At 42.9% G+C, this 17707-nt stretch overlaps 1 protein-coding gene and 1 long non-coding RNA gene across 12 annotated transcripts in view; both read right to left on the minus strand.

Moving 5' to 3' along the window:
• LOC115508435 lies at window positions 1-10973 on the minus strand. Its single transcript, XR_003967000.1, has 3 exons — window positions 10961-10973; window positions 10341-10343; window positions 1-121 (listed from the first exon to the last, which is right to left on the minus strand). It is a non-coding gene; the product is annotated as an uncharacterized LOC115508435 (long non-coding RNA).
• Window positions 10974-10993: 20 nt separating this feature from the next.
• CADPS (calcium dependent secretion activator) overlaps window positions 10994-17707 on the minus strand; it is a 476722-nt gene continuing 470008 nt past the window's right edge. For all 11 annotated transcript variants that reach the window (XM_030307156.1, XM_030307157.1, XM_030307154.1 and 8 more), the window contains 2 exons: window positions 15768-15872; window positions 10994-12243 (listed from right to left, as the gene is read on the minus strand). In XM_030307156.1, coding sequence (XP_030163016.1) covers window positions 12064-12243; window positions 15768-15872 — 285 coding nt within the window. In that variant the 3' untranslated portion in view covers window positions 10994-12063. The remainder of the gene's footprint in view (window positions 12244-15767; window positions 15873-17707) is intronic.

Raw genomic sequence — 17707 nt, forward strand, 5'->3', positions numbered from 1 at the left:
TATGAAGTATGATTTACAAGAGTAAAAGCAAGGTTGTTATCTTTTGACCTTCAGTGTCAGAACAAAGTTGTTATCTTTCAAGCTAAGCGTTAGCCCTACAGTACAATTTAACCCTTACAAACTCACAAACCGTGAGATCATGACCTGGGTTGAAGTCAGACACTTAACCGACTGAGCCACCCAGGTGCCCCTGAGGGTTTTTTTTTATTTATTTATTTGATTTTTTATTATTTAATTTATTTTGAGAGAGAGAGAATATGATCAGGGGAGGGGCAAAGAGAGGAGAGAATCCCAAGCAGGCTCCACACTGTCAGCGCAAAGCCTGATGTGGGGCTCTGTCGCACGAACTGTGAGATCATGACCTAAGCTGACATCAAGAGTGGGACGCATAACTGACTGAGCCCCCCAGGTGCCCCTCAGGTTGGTGAGTTTGAGTCCCATGTGGGGGTATTTTTATTTTTTAAAAATAACCAAATAAAACCTTAATTTCTATAACAAAAAGAGAGAGAGAGACAATAGGTAAAGCAAGGAATGGGATGAGGAAGTGAAAGATGAAGAGATCTGGCAGAGGTTCTCAACCTTCTGTGTGAATTGGCAGGGGGAGCAGTGGCAAATATATACCATAGATGTGGACCCCTTCTCAGAATAAAGCTTTTAAACGTATAAGATAACATATGCACAGTTCCAACGGAGACCGTTCATATTGATATACAATTATCAAAACCTTTTTTAAAAAGTGTGATATAGTGATATATATGCTTTTTTCTTAATGCTTCAAATAAGATCAATGGCAGGTCTAATAACTAAGGTAATTTAGAAGTACTGGTAAGTGATATTTCGAGATATGGCAACAACTATAATGTGATATGAAAAGTTCTAAGATTGGGGCGCCTGGGGGGCTCAGTCGGTTAAACATCTGACTTTGGCTCAGGTCATGATCTCGCGGTTTGTGAGTTCAAGCCCCGCATTGGGCCTGTGCTGACAGCTCAGAGCCTGGAGCCTGCTTCAGATTCTGTGTCTCCCTCTCTCTGTCTGCTCCTCCCCGCCCTCAAAAATAAATAAACATTAAAAAATTAAAAAAATAAGATGTTTGTTTAAAAACTAGAAGAGTTCTAGGGGCGCCTGGGTGGCTTCATTGGTTAAGCATCCACTTTGGCTCAGGTCATGATCTCGTGGTTCACGAGTTCGAGCCCCACATCAGGCTCTGTGCTGACAGCTTAGACCCTGGAGCCTGCTTCTGTCTGTGTCTCTCTCTCTGCCCCTCCCCTTCTCATACTCTCTCTCTCTCTCAAAAATAAACAACAAAAAAAAATTAAAAAAAATTTAAAGGCTAGAAGAGTTCTAAGATATCAGCTAGGGAAAAGGTCACAGATACTGCAGATGTTAATATGGTTTGCTACCCCCTTTTCCCGCCCCCCCCTTCAAGGTCCAGACCCTCTGAATTCTAGACAAACACTCTGGGTTAAGATTCTCTCCCTGGTAAGAGCACCTGAGCAGAAGGGAGGGTAATACTTAACCTTTCATCCTGTGCCTGTGACTGGAACTGAAACCAGATTCTCCATGTCCAGATGCTGCTCTCTTGGGACACTTTAAAAAGTAAATTATTTAAAAGACACTCCTTTACAATATTTTTAATTTGAGGGGCACCTGGCTGGCTCAGTCAGTAGAGCGTGTGACTCTTGATCTTGGGGTCATGAGCTCCAGCCCCATGTTGGGCATAGAGATTACTTTAGAAAAATAAAGTATTTTTCATTTGAAAAAGTAATAAATACACATGGTTAACGTAATCAAACAACGGAAAACGGCGTGTGCTGAAAAATGCCTCCTTTCCACCCAAAGTCGGCTGTCCCCTTCCCCAGAGGTAACCACTCTTCCCGGTTTCTTCTGAGACCCTTCCATGTTGATCAGTGTTCTTGGTCACCAACAGAAACACGACAGAAAAGGAGTTTATGAATTGCTCATAGAATCTACTGAGGGCTGGGAAAACAGGCTCAGGGAGGAACCAAGGGACGAGTGATATAAGGCACAGCCAAAAGAGCCACAGACACAGCTGTGTGTGGGCTGCAGCTCCCTCTGGCTCTGCTGCCCCGTCCTCTGGGTGCCCTGAACGGTCCTGCAGCCCCAGTGGGAGTCCCCTCGTGCTGCCATGCTTTTGGGTCCTTCTTAAGAGTCAAAGTTCTGAGCTAGGGAACTCTCAGCCACATCCTAGTAGTCGGGGGCACACAGAGGGAACATTTCTTCCCCTTCGATTTCCATGGGTTTTTGGATTTGGATTCTGGGAAGCCAAAATGACAAATGTCCGGGGCGCCTGGGTGGCTCAGTTGGTTGAGCTTCCGACTTTGGCTCAGGTCACGATCTCACCGTCTGTGAGTTCGAGCCCCGCGTCGGGCTCTGTGCTGACAGCTCGGAGCTCGGAGCCTGGAGCCTGCTTCGGATTCTGTGTCTCCCTCTCTCTCTAACCCTCCCCGCTCATGCTCTGTCTCTCTCTGTCTCAAAAATAAAATAAAACATTAAAAAAAATTAAAAACAAAATGACAAATGTCCATTGAATCTTTTGAAAATATGTGCGTATATAAATACACACACATATTTGGATAGCTTTGCCTATTACTTTTTCATTCTTTTAAGTGCTGGTCTGTTTTTGTTTTTAAAGACCAAACTGTGTATCTTGGACATACTACAGTATCAGCGCAAATAAACATACTTTATTTTACCTGTAAATACTGAGAATAAACTGATGGCTGCTGGAAGGGAGGGGAGTGGGTGATACAGGCTTGCTTCCAGCTACGACGTGAATAAGTTACGGGATAAAAGGCGCAGCATGGGGATTATAGTCAGTGGTATTGTAATAGTGCTGTTTGGTGACAGATGGTGGCTACACTGTGGCGACCACAGCATAAGGTGCAGAGAAGTTGAATCACTCTGTTGTACACCTGAAACTAACGGAATGTTGTGTGTCAACGACACTCAAGTAAAAAAAGAAAAATAAACCTGTACGATGAGAGTAACTATTACATGAAAATCAAAACAACCAACCCTACTTGATTCTTTTTCCTGGCTCCATTGTATTCCACTGTAGTAAAGGCAAGAATTTATTTCACTGCTCTTAAAAGGCTTCCAGGTCTAGCCTGGTGAGGCGGTGTTCCTGGCGTGAGAAATGCTGATTCTGTCTTGCTGTCCTCGGCACCGACACTGACTACAGTCTCTGCCCTGGGTAGCAGAAGGCTGATTTTGTAGCAGACGATGTTGGTGTCCTGCCCGCTCCCCCTGGTCCTTAACCCCTTCGTTGCAACCAGGCCTGATTTCCTACTGCCTTTCTTGTGTTTATTTGCCTGAAGGCTTTCTGCGAGGACCAGGGGTTTTCTTTGTCCGCTGGCCCTGCAGGTCTGAAGGGCCGGAGAAATACCCTTCCCTATCCTCATCTCCCAGCTGCCTTCAGCCAAAGGCAACCAGGATTTGGGCTAGCAGCCTTCTGCCAGCCCTCACACACCTCAAGGGGGTAACTCTGAGACGTCTGTTCTGTGCTGGCTCCTGGACTTCTCCAGGCTGATCAAACGCCAGCTCCCCTCAGCGGCTGACCCTCCTCCCCATCTCCCTTCCTCATTTGCACTGGAATCCTTGTCTCAGGGTCTGTTTCTAGGGAAACACAGATTAAAGCAGTGATGATGAGAAAGGAGAGACATGGAGAGAAAGTTATTTGTTCATTAATTAATTCCTTCAATAATTATTTACTGAGGTCCAGAGTCAGAGGAAAGTAGTGAGTGCAAATCAATGCAGGCAAGAAAGACAAATCTTCCTTTCCAGGGCACAGAAGCAAATGCTAAGAAAAAAGTGGGTCATAAGAAGACCTTGTTTGACACACTGCTGCGCAACCCACAGCTGATCAGTTGTTCTGTCCGCAAGAGGTGCACCAGGAACAGGTAGTAATGGAACCCAGCTTCTAAAGGGCAGTGACCTACCTAGCCATACCCGAGATCTGTTCAGAGCCTGAGACGTGGCAACCTCTTAAGAACTTAAGAAATTAACAGTAAAATCTTAGCTAACATTTATTGAGCACTTAGCATGTATGCTGTTTTCTAGTACTTGACACATTTTGTCTTGATGGTAACCCAGTGAGCTTCTAGCAGTAGGTAAAGCTTAGGGGATTCTTCTGGTTCTTTCTCTTTTACAGGTGAGAAAACTGAGGCCTAGGGAAATTCGTAATTGGTCCAAGGTCACACGGCTAGCGATGACCACCAATCGTCTGAAATCTGGACCAAGTTCAGCCTGACTTCAGAACCTGTTTTTTTTTTTTTTTTTTCCACTTGGCTACATTTTATTCTTTCTTTGCTCTTGAGCCTATTTACATCTATTGCCTCAAATTGGCTCCCAGCACATCTTTTGGAAAGCCCAATGGGCCGCTGAGTCCTCCTTCCTCTTGACGGCAGGCATTGTTTTGTAGAGCCCATGCCTACATCTTAAAAAAATAAGATGTTTGTTTAAAAACTAGAAGAGTTCTAGGGGCGCCTGGGTGGCTTCATTGGTTAAGCATCCACTTTGGCTCAGGTCATGATCTCGCGGTTCACGAGTTCGAGCCCCACATCAGGCTCTGTGCTGACAGCTTAGACCCTGGAGCCTGCTTCTGTCTGTGTCTCTCTCTCTGCCCCTCCCCTTCTCATACTCTCTCTCTCTCCTGGGAGGCCACTTCACTTTGACACTGAATGCTCCATCAACGAGCACCTTCCCACCGCTGGGGGCAAGGGGCCCCTCCGGAGTGCACGTGCAGGAGCACACTCCGTGGTCTGCCTTCTCCAGGTGGGAGGGGAAGGAGGTGCCCCAGCCTCCCTGGAGGGCTTGGCCAGCTTCAGCCACCCGAGATGGAAACCTTCAATGTGGAAGGGACCAGTGCCTGTGCCTTGAGCTCCACCTTCTATTCTGTTCTGTTATCCCTGTCACCCATTGTCGACAAATCCCAAGGCTCCAGCTTCCACCTTTAACATTTAACTAGGGTGGTTCGAAGCCCCTTCGTTTGTAATACCGGATCTTGGTCTCTCCCCGCCTCAGGATGACCTTTCTTTTGTGTATTGGGGAGAAATGGGCACTTCTTACATATCCACCCGAGTCAGTTCCTGGTTCTGCCCCTGTTCTCAGTTCACTGTGTCGAAGGCTCTTCCCTTGCATTGTCCACAGGAATATTACCCCGAGACTGTGTGCACGGCAGCCTCATTACAGAGGTGGATGGTGGCGACAGAGATGTTAAAACTGAAAAGAAAAAATTTCTTTTGTCTGAGAAGCAATGAAGTATGGTATCAGAACTGGTGACTCAAAGTTGGACAAGAAATGGATGGGAGACGGTTTTGCTTGTTGTCAATGCAGAAAGAAACCCATTGCCTTGATTGGGAAATCACTAGTCTACGTTAACCTGCCCACGATCATTTTCTCATAACTACTCCCTGAGTTTCGGAGAGAAAGAGTTCTCCCTGTCCTGCCAAAAATCATCTCATAGGAGCTCAGCTTTTGGTATCGCAAAAGTAGAGGTTGTCGTTTAATCACTGTGGCCTCTGAGAAGTTCAACTTTCCAAATACATTGTGACGTCAATACTCTCCATATGCTCTGGAATTTTTAGTCTATAGTCTTTATGCTTGATTTTGTTGAAGGGTACTTTGTTATTCAGAATGAAAGTAAGAGCACCAAGGAATACCGTGGAGGAACTTATCCTGCTCAAAGCCCTGAAACTGTAGCTGTTTGAAGGTGGGGGTGAGGGATGGAGGGGACGGGGGGCGGGGCGGGATAGTTCAGCTGTCCTGCTTACAATATTATAGTGACATTAGAATTTGAAACCTTGTCATTGCTTCCACATAAACTGTAGTTTTCTTTGCACCAAATACCAGCCGTATTTGTCTTCTGTGGCCCCTGATTTCCTTCTAAGTACATCCCCAAATTTCCAACACTTTCTCTGAAATTCGTACTGTCTTCAATTACATTTCCTGCTTGGATATTTAAGCAAAGCCTTGTTTATTCTTTGCAATTGTATTCACCAGCCAGGAAGCAAGCCAACTTGTTCTGATGGACAGAGGGAAATATGCCAACTTAATCATGTTTACAATTCTTTGTACCATTGCACCAGCAATTCTTAGGGAACAAGAAGAAAATTTATTTGTGTACTTTTGGCTTATTGTTTCCTTTGCATTCCTGTTATGTTGTGGTTGGTGTATTAATTGTGATCACTTTATCCCCCTGTGAGCTGGTGGCTGAGATGATCAGGGTAGAGGGCTCGCTGGCAGATTGCGCCATCACGGCCCTTTCCTTGTGTTTTGCTTACTTACAACAAACGCAGATTCACAACTTTAGATGAAATATATGGTTTCATAAGAAGGAAAACAGATGATAATTTTAGGGTTTCGATGATGAAGCAAAACAACCTGGAATAAAAGATGAATATTGATTTTTAAAAATTTGTTGAGGAGATACGGCATGATGCTGCATAATTTGATTTCATTTCAGGTTCGGTTAATCGTTAATCATGTACCGAGAAGCCCAGGCCACAAAGAGCATGCTTAGTTTGGACTCTAAAATGTAGAGAAAATAAACTTCATTAATGTTTGTGCAGAAGCACTAATGATCCAACTCTCGTTGGTTGACTTCCTAAAATTCCCACAGAAAGCCAAATTTATGACAGTGTGATTTAATGCCTGTGCTGGGAATTCAAGTCCCGTTAGTGGTGGGGTAGATGCTTTTCCTAAAGCCCTTGAGATTCTTCACCTTATTTAGTGATTCTTTCTTTCCAGGCAGAGTATATTACAGTCCATTTAGTTTATGCTTTCTTGGCCCTGATCATACTCAGGTGTAATTTTCTGATGCTCATCCATTCAATTCAGCCAACATTTACTGAACGCCTACTAGATCCCAGGCACCAGACTGTCACACCCAAATGGACACAGTCCCTGACTTCAAGAAGTTGGCAGTCTAGCAGAGAGAGAGACACCTAAACAGATAATTCTAATACGGTTCAGTTAGGCTGCGATTAGATTGGGGGTGTTTCAGAAAAGCTTTAGCCACTTATTTCAAACAGTCCCACGGGTCACTTCTACAGATGGCTCATTTCCTCCAGTATGTTTTGTCCATCCGCATTTCGCCCTGGACTTTCAGTTTACCTAACTTCACTCTCCATTGGCCGGAAAACCTCTTTAAATACAGTGCAACCATTAAAAGTAATACAGAAAATCTCTATGTGCAGATACAAAAATGATCCCACACTGATAAATGAAAAATGTGATTTGCCTTAGTATGCTCAGGATGAATCCCACTTGTGAAAATATATTTTAAAAATATATAAATATATAAAATATATAAATATATCCAATTGGATATTGGATATGATTTGAACATATTTGGAAGAATATATGCCCATCTGTTAGCAATGGCTACTTTGGGGAAATGGGTTGGGGAAGGGAGAGGCTTCAACTTTTTGTTTCATGAATTCGACTTTATTTGATTTTTTTTAACCGAACAAACTTCTTTAAATATTTGGAAAAAAATAAAAATACTGCTTAGCCCTGTTATTTAGCCCAATAAACCCAAGCTAAACGAAAGTAAAAGTCCTTCTTTGGAACCTTAATCCACTCTTCCCATCTTATTCTCTCCACACCCCCTGCATAAATGTCTTTATGAAACCAGGCTCCCCTAACATACTGAGCATATCCACTGATGTGTTGCGTCAACATGTGTTTGTTGAGTGTTTACTACGTGCACTGGGAATTTATCAAGAGAAGAAAAGAGCATTGGCCAAGAGGCACAGCCCCCTCCCCTCCCTCTGTTTTGGTCCATGTCCTTTCTTGTCCTCTCTTTGTGCTCTTCAAGGCCCACCTCCTGCAGGAAGTCTTCCCTTTCTTCTCTCTCCTCTGCATCTTACAGGATACAGTCTACACAAAGCTTTTGAAGATTCATATCACCTAGACTAAAGGTTTGAAGAGAACAGTAACCACATCATCTATGATTTGTATGTTCAGTCCTCACTTATGAACCATATATTTAGTGAATACAATAAGGATAGAATAGGGAAGGTGGCGCAGACCACAGCCTCCCGAAGTGGAGAAAAGCTGCAAAGAACCCATTCATGAGTAGTGAGATGAATACTAAGGAACGGAAGTAGAGAGTGTTATGAGACTATGTACCAGGGACGTGGATGCTGAACTGAGGGTAGGGTTTGGAGGGGCTTCTTTGGGGAAGTCAAATTTAGCTGAGATTTGAAGGGTGAGATGAGGTGCTTGGCGGGAGGCCCCCATGGGGACAGAACCGAGGTGCACAGGTGGAAGTGAAGGTTGGCAGGTGTAGCCGAAACCCAGGGAGCCAGAGGGGCAGAGTTAACAGAGGAGGCTGGAGGGCTAGGTGAGGGTCAGGTCGTGTATTGCCGTGCATGGCACCTTAGAGATTTCGAGCTTCATTCTGTGACCAAGGGGAGCCACTGGATGCCATTAACTGGAGGAGGAACAAAATCACACTTGCCTTTTAGAAAAGTCCCCCTGGCTGATGAAGCGGAAAGCACTAGAGAGAGCCTGGGTGTCTCTAGCACTGCTTGGCCAGTATGTACTCAACTATTTGTGGGCTGATTGATAATACAGTGAGTGCTTTTCCATCAGGTTAACATTTCTCTCTACGTCTCCATGTCTCACCATCCATCTGGCACTTCTTCCTATGGCCTCTTCCCTACCAGTCCTTCAAATAACTCTGGAATTTTCCTCTTGTAAGAAAAAGGAGAAAAAAAAAGATTTAAACACGCACTTCACAAGAGAAGCTAACCAAATTGTCAATACACATGTTAAGAGGCAATCAACTCTATTTTTGTAATCAGCGAACCACAGTCATAAACCACTACACCACTTAGCAGAACAATGTAGATTAAAAGAGTGGCCATACCTGCTGTTTTATGGGATTCTGATACTCTGCTGATGAGAGTAGTCTGTGGTTTACCCTCTGTGGAAAACGGGCAGTTTTTCCTAAAAGTGAACATATATTTACCCTATGACCCTGCAACTGTGCCGAAAGATATATACAAAGAAATTCATGGTAACATTATGAACGTGTGAACATGTTGAACTAAATACATGTGAACATGGACAAATCGTGGTATATTCATATTATAGAGCACTGAAAAGAAATAACTATAGCTACACCAACAATATAATGTAGAGCAAAAAGAAGCCAGACTTGAAAGAATAAATACCGTGATTCTAATTATATAAGGGCTTCAATTCAATTGACACTATGAGAAATCAGGATAGTGGTTACCTTTGTTGAGTTAGGGAGGAGGTAGAGACTGAGAAGGGCCACAGGCATGGGTATGTCTGGAAGTGTTCATTATGTCCTATTTCTTGACCTGTAGGCTTAGGATTTGTGCGCTCTTCTGTATGTTTGTTGCGTTTTAATGAAAAACAAACAAACAGGAAGGAAGAGAACACTTAAGATTCTATCCCAAAGAAATAAAAAAAGAAGGCTCAAGATATCAAAATGGTCTCCTTCTCAGCTTTAAATTTGTGGCAAGGATAACCTGAGACTTAAAAAACTTGGGGAGTTCTCTCTTTCTGATCTTACCTGATATCATTTCCTTCTGCATAGCCTTTCCCCCGGGGATGCACCTGGGGGATACTGTTCAACAGGATCCTCAGCGCTAGGCTGGTGGCGGGGGGAATTTTCCTTTTGAAGGAATCTTTTTTTTTTTTTTTAACTTTGCTTTTGAAGGCACAATCTTTTCACACTTGCTTCTTTCTCTTTCTGCCTTTTGGGTCATGCCCTTTCATTAGTTCTCTAACTCACTTAGCTCCCCAACCCCCCGCCCAGGGCTCTGGAGCATTTCTTCCTCTTCTCAACTATACTATACACTGGGCAGGCTCTCTCTCTTTACTTTGCACATTTTTTAATTGTTTGTAATTGTTGCAAAAACTATATCATAGCTTTGGAATTAAAAATGCAAATATATTTTTCTGAAATTCTGGCTTTGCCACGCGGACTTATCTTGGTGCCATTGGGCAATCAAAGATATCTCACACCCGAATGATATACCCCCACCATCTGTATTACCAACTCTATGCTAGTGTCTCTGGAATATTGTTTCTGTAGGGAGATGTGTAACCACTGGGCAAGTGGCCTTAACCTTTCTGACCTCAATTTGTTTGTTTCTAATGAGGATCATAACAATCTTTTCCTCTTGCGGTTGTTGTGAGATTTGAATGAGGTATTATATAGAGGATGTCTGGGGCGGAATAGTTGCTCAATAAATGGGAGTTATCCTTGCAATCCCACTAAGGGCAGGAAGTACTATTGATTTGTACCTGCAGACCTGAAGGATTAAAAAAAGTAGGACGTACTATTTAGAGGAATTCATTTGTAGACAGCCACTGGTCTACCTGGTCCTAATGAAAAAATTCGTCACTTCTCTAAAACGCCCGTCAGCCCCAAGGAAAGGTCAGCTTGATTTAGTGACAGATGCAAATAAGACAGGTAAGGCTGCAAAATGTTTGATTTCTTTCACACCTACGTGATTATATCTGCTGACAAGAACTGGGGGGCAAGAAGAGTGCTCCGTATCTTAGAGAATCTTGTAAGATGCTTTAACAAATCTATAAGAATCGTATATAATTGGCACACGCTTTGTTTGGATGCAAACACTGCTGTTAAAGTAGCGCTTAAAAACAGTTTGTTGGCCTTCTTTTCGTACAGGAGAAACATTTCTCTCGTTTACACTCCTCTCTTGCATAGCAGACCCTTATTTATCCTATAATGGAAGCATAATCTGCCCAACATGTCCAAATGCCCACTGTTCTGAATGAGTGGAGTCTGACTCCGTGGGACTTTGGGCTGCCTTTTGTGGAGACAAGCATTTGAAAACCACCCCTCCAAGAGTTTCACGGAAGTGACCTCTTGCCTGTTCTTGACCTCCTCTGCCGGTTTGTGTGTGTTTCAGTTCTGGCTTTCCAAAAAGACAGAGGAAAAAAGACTCGGAGGCGTGTTCTGAGGACATTGAATGGTTATTTATTGAGAAGCCACAGTCTTCCACACTTTCATAACTGTAGGCTTTATATAAGGCAAAAGCAAGATGGATTCACTACTTTACACAGAAAGAAACTGCTCTGCAGAGGACCCCGGGGTCATGCAGTTACAGACCAAAATGCAATGTACATGACAGATATAAAAACCAGTGTGGAACAAAATATTTTAAATTATGGTGACAATCTACTGAAGGAAATATCCATATCTTATTATAAACACATTTATAGCCTAGGGTCGTAATTTAAATATTCAGGTTTTTTACATACACGGTTATCGAAACATAAAAGCAAAATGTGACGTTTAAGAGGATAAACTTGGACAGATGACAGTTGCTCTGAACTGTGCTTGGTGTTTGCTCATGGGAGGATCACCCTTGCCGTGGCAGATGACAAGATCAATCCATTGGTATCTAGCCGCCTTTTTTTGTTTGTTTGTTTGTTTGTTTGTTTGTTTGTTTTTTGGCTAACTACATGGATCCGTGAAAGGATGAGTTAACAAGGAAAACAGGGGTTCAGTTTTTAGTTTCGGGGGAACACAAAGAACCAAAAAGGTGGCTTGCTGGAGGCTTGCCTTTGTTTTCCAAAAACCAAAGCAGATCTATGTGTCTTACGTTAATTTATTGTACTCGTTTAAATAACTGGCATCCACATAACGCGAAACAGAGAAGTAAAATACTTGGTGTACTTGCCCTCACATCCGTTTACCATCAGTGCATACACAGTATATTAATGAAGCATCATTTAACTTTGCTGAGAACAGGAACACACCTAGCAGTTGGACTATGTATTCTCCATGAACAGTTTTTAAAGAATGGTGCTCCATATTGCTTGTAAACATACAGACATGGAATCAGGAAATCAGTGGGGTGGAAGGTCATTTGCTAATCTTGGTACCACATAGCTAAAATGGCAATTGTATTGGTAAACATCTCATGGGCATGGTAGTTGACAGAAAATTCCCTACTGGGGTTAACTAACAGACTAAGGACATGCATTGATTACAGGACTTTGTCCCAAAGGACTCCAGGCCCTAGCCTTCTAGTCATCTTCCTCGTCTTCCTCGTCGCTGTCCTTCATGCTGATCCCCTGCAGGCCCCCACCCTCGCTCACTGATGCAGTGGCTTCCTCCACAGTGAGCCGGTTCCGGATGGTTTCATAGGTCTTGCTGTTTAAGGTCGAGTCCAGGACCCCTTGCAATCGGAAATCTCTATAGGTTTTCTAAGGAGGGAAAAGATCAGTGATAAGCGAGATCTCAACTCCACGAAGGGAGGGAAAGGGCACAAAGCATGTGTGGGTGTGAGAACGCTGACCTTCAGCTCAGTGTCTCACTTAATGCATTGTCAAATGAAAAGCCACTGTACTCAGATTTCACTTGTACTGAAAACTGAGATTCTCTGAATGACAGAAAATGAGAAATTGTGGCAGGATAAACTGTATTAGCTGAGACAAAGCAAAGAACATAAGCTTGTGTTTATTCAGTTCCATAAAGGGAAATGTTCCATAATTGTTTTGATTCATTTTGGTGTTTTTTTTTTTGGGGGGGGGGTCTGGTTCTTTCTCTTAGGTTGGTGTATTATAATATGATAGACTGTGTAAGGGGCCATAACACATAAATAATGGATCAAGCGATTATGATATTTTGTGATTTCCTTTGCAGTCTGGTCTTTAATATTTTTGAGGCTCGTAACGGCACATCCCTCTGTCTCATTCACAAGACAGACATATGCATGTTGGTATATGAAACCTATTACGGGCAGCAACAATTATGGGGAGACGGAGTGCTAATGCCTCATCAATATGTTGCAGGCATGTGATTCATTTCTTATCTCCTTGGGAAAGAAGCGTATCTATTCCGTTCACAACTTCATGGTCTCGGGGAAGAAATTTGGCTCTTTTTCAAGAACAATGGCTTGGTATTACTGTACCACAAAGTCTTTCTTTGTTCCTTCAGGCGATCTCTCTCGGATTTCCTGAGGTATCCCAGGGACTGTTTTTTTCTAGAAATCCCTTAGCGTTAATTGAACATGACCAGAAGCATCTGGCTGTTGTCTACTTCTTAACATTTTTTTTGGAGAAAGGTCTCTCTCTAACAACTTTTCTCATCACACTGCATATCATTTCAGCTACTGATTCTGCCGTGTGTTTCTTCCATTGATATGGGACAGCATTGATATGCTGAAGGAGCATGAGGAGGAATGTTACCCTTCAGTGCACTCCTGTTTGTGACTTCCTTTTCTTGTCATCCATCTAATGAATCATATTATCAACAATCACAGTGTCAACCCCTCTTGAAGGTTACATGTTGTAATGACCGCAGAGTTAACTAGTGAATGAGGCTCAGCTCAGTGAAGTCCGCTAATGTCAGATTATGGATAGGATGACCGTGTGTCCCCCTTTCCACTTTGACACTTAGTTAAAAGGTCTTCCTAATTATGGGTCAAGCTGCAAGGCTCTCCTAGGTCGCTAGGTAGCTACCTGAATTGTCTTCATCTTTTTTTTTTTTTTAATTTTTTTTTTCAACGTTTATTCATTTTTGGGACAGAGAGAGACAGAGCATGAACGGGGGAGGGGCAGAGAGAGAGGGAGACACAGAATCGGAAACAGGCTCCAGGCTCCGAGCCATCAGCCCAGAGCCTGACGCGGGGCTCGAACTCACGGACCGCGAGATCGTGACCTGGCTGAAGTCGGACGCTTAACCGACTGCGCCACCCAGGCGCCCCAAGAATTGTCTTCATCTTGACGGGAAAGGGTAGGAGGCTGAGTAAATTCTAGGCATGGTGTAGACCAGGTATCCAGAAGATTCACTTTTTTTTTTTTTGTACTTTTCAATTGTTTGTTCTCTTTCCACTTAGGATAACATAATTGGTGCCAGAATATGATGGGAAAAAGAAAGGTAGAAAGCAGCTGGATATTCTCCCCTTTATTCAAATCCCAGAGCGGCATTCCCCAACTCAACTCTAGATGCCTACAAACAGGGACTGTATCCAGTCATTTTTAAATTCTCCATCTTGTAACAGAAGGAGGAGCTCAACTAATATTTATCCACTGTTGGATGAGTGAATAAATGCTTGGTGAATAATCAATGAATGGATGGATGAAGGGAGTGGATGGGAAGGCAGGAAAGAAAGCCAACTATCTTTGGAAATTCGTCTCAGAGAAGGAGGCCTCTGGTTAAGGTGCTCGGTGAAGAGGCCTCTGGTGAAGGTGCTTGTGAATTGTGCTTCACAGCTCTGTGCAGCGACACAAGTTTTGCTGGGCCTATCTCTGGCAAAAGTGAGGGAGTTCTTTTGGCAGTGACATTTGTGTCCCTTCGCTGTGGTTCATGTCTCTGTTTTTGGGGTTTTTTTTGGGCAGAAGGCTAAGAATAAGCCTCCTCTAGGACTTACATTTTTTCCTTAATTAAATAGTGCTAATTCCAACATTCCCAACATAGATTCACTAATATCAGTCATGCGAAGGTATTTTCAAATATTAAAATTAATCTCTTCTTTTCATGTCCACCCAGTCAGTGTCAAAAAAAAAAATTCCCCCAAAGAAGAGTACTTATACCCGGGAAATGGAATTTAAGTGCTGAGGCAATGGCTAGTGAGCTTGCCTTCAGGAAGTGAACTTTTAAAAATATGAAAATTAGGCTGGGTCTATACTCCGAGTGCATACATTTCTTTTAAGAGCTGTAGTACACGGCTGTCGGTAACCTTCCCTGGGCAGACGCTTTGTGAGATCAAATGTAGATGATAATAATTCTCTTTAATTACACTCAACGGAACAGTAATTGGTTTTAAGTCAGCACTGGGGTGGAAGAACACCTTCAATGAAATGGTGCTAATCCTAAAGAGACTAAGAAATAGGGCGGGGGTGGGGGGTGGGGGCTGAGGGGCTAGTGGGTAGAGCTGGGGCTGGGCGGTGGGGGGGGGGGACTTCTGGAAAACTGCTAAGAAATAGAAATTCAGCTACATTTTATTATTAAAATATTTTTACAGACACTCTGTGCTTTGAATGAGATTTTTGCATCTGAGTGTTTTAAACCCTCTACGGTGAAGCATCAAATGGAAACTGAAATGATCAAAAACGTATTTACCCCCTTCTGTGATCTTATTATTTCATGTAAACCACTGAGATTTCACGCTGAAATAATTATCATTAGTCCAAGGCACACACACAAGAACAGGGAAAAAAGCTACTTTCAGGGTATGTTATCTCACCTTTGTGATCCTTTCCATTTGACTGTATACACGCATTGTAACAGAAACTAGTTCAATTAACTATGAGAACAATAATGATTTGCATCCTGATAATGATCACAGGACATATTTAGAAATAGCTGGAGGTAAATATTTCTATTACATTAATTGTGGCAAAATTTTATTTAATTAAACCATAAATGCAATTGGTAATTGATGTGATTAGCATAATGGTACCAAAAGCCAGCTTTTGAAAGTCTAATGCACAGGGCACGATGGCCGCTGCAGTATTTTTGCATGACAGATACATAAAGTATTTTTCTGGCCTGGATAAAATGTCAAATTCCTTTTTATTAATTTTTCCTTTGATGTCTGAGTAATAAATTAAGCATGCATCCCAAAGTGATTTCAGAGGTTTTTCTTGCCCGAGATGCTATTTTAGAAATCGTCTTGTTTTCTATGCAAACCAATATTCTTTGTGTTAAGGAAGTTCTGCAGCTTGACAATGAAATGTATTTCAGTAAGCTATTTGCAAAAAAGAATAATTATTTTTTCTTTTACCTTTACCATCCTAATTAGTGTTTTCAATTGATAAATGTGAAGCTGTAAGTCCATCCGGTCTGTCAACCAGGTGCAGATCACGTTCATGGAGCTGTTGTACCATTGCTGAAAAAAGAGACAAAAGTTCTCCAGCCAACACATCACGAAGCATTCAAAGAGTAGAGGGAACAGGCCACGTTTGAGCACCTGCTCTGTTCCAAGGAGAAACTAAACGGTTAAAGAGAATTGGAGAGCATAGACATCGTGAACACTAACTGACACACAATCACAAGGTACCAGATCGGCCTGAAAGAAACGGGTTTGGACTTAGTATCTGACACAGAACTCTCCCGCTACAGACATCTCCTATACGATCGATTCATATAGACCATCTTTTGCTCTTCTGATTCTCCTTTTTGTTGGTTAGTTTCACTCAGTTGAGATTCAAGTCGCTGTCTATTTCCTAATGCCACCATTTCAGATGCCCAGGGAGATGGGGCTTCTCCACTGGACAAACGGATGTCACCTGCTACTTACCTTTTGAAAAAACCCAGACCCTGTCTGCTTAGGACAATTCTGGGAATCCGGCTGAGAGCCTTACGAATTGAGGGTGAAGTTTACCTTCAATGACCCTATTGGCATTGGGATAGAGACAATGAAGGTTTCTCTTTAAGGGCCAAATTACACTCTGGGCAGCATATATGCCCTTACGTTGGCTGTGCAATCTGTTTTAATCTTAACACCAAAAAATTATGGAAGATGAGAGAAAAAAAACATCTACAAATGAGCTCATTTCAAGCTGTTGAAATCATACTTCCCCTTAAGGGGGTTAAATTTTGCTTCTTGTCTGTGAAAAATGCTTGAAGCTGTGTCACTTTAGACTGCCACCCCTGTGGTGCAGGAAGTCTCTGGTGCGGTATAATTTTGCAGTACTGCTCATATATTCATAAATCTCACTCAGAGACATATGAACAGTGTTATGAAGTGTCAGTATGAAAAAAAAATCTAATCTTTTAAACTTCACCAGGTTTCATTACGCATTGCCGCTTATACCAAACAATTTACAAATAAAATGAAAAGGTGTGGATGGACCTATATATTTATTTATAGGGCATCTATATGAACTGTGCACAGCAAACATGTAAGAAAAAAAGAGTAGTTACAGAACCGAGGAGATGCGTGCTCTCATGCTAACACACACACACACGCGCACGCACACACACACGCACACACGTGCGCGCGCACAAGCACACGCGCACATACTGCGCACCAGTGGGGATTTGAAAAGCATAAATAAAAACATGTTTCTGATGGTAAACTCCACCCTTTCTCACCTAAAGATCATCCAAAATCAGTTTATGCCTAACACTCACAGTTTTTCTGAAGCCTTGTTTCTGACTTAATTTCTTTTAAAAAAAATTAATTTGGGTTTTTACTCGCAAGGTAGAACTGCCAAGTTTCACCTTGTAAGAAACGACACAGTCTCAGCCATGGCGTTCAGAAGCCCTCTTTGCAATCTTTCATTTCTAGGCTCCTTCCTCATCAGAGCCAATTGTGGCTCTCTTTGGAGCCCAGCCGCAAACAGAGACCACACTACCCCAATCAAGGCGGTATTGCAGCCTCACAGCCAACTTCTGCTCTTTTAAAGATCATGGAGGCGAAACCGTCAGTTTTAGGAACCTTCTGTCCCTCCCCAGGGAGCAGGCGGGGTGGGGGGTGGGGATTTTTTCCCTTGAGATTCACAGTTCACTCCATGTAGGAGGGGGTTCGCCCGGGGTCAAGCTGCTTCAGGCGTGGACAGGTTTTCCCCTCTAGGAGTGAGAATATCTTACTGAAACTTTTTTTTTGGTGGGGGGGGGGAGGGGAGAGGCAGTGATTATTGGGGAGTGTTTTTGGCACCTCCTGCCTTGGGATTCTGGAGCTTTTGCTGTCACTGCATCTGGTTTTGTTAAGAAGGGGTC

This window comes from Lynx canadensis, chromosome A2, assembly GCF_007474595.2.
Source record: "Lynx canadensis isolate LIC74 chromosome A2, mLynCan4.pri.v2, whole genome shotgun sequence".
NCBI lineage: Eukaryota > Metazoa > Chordata > Mammalia > Carnivora > Felidae > Lynx > Lynx canadensis.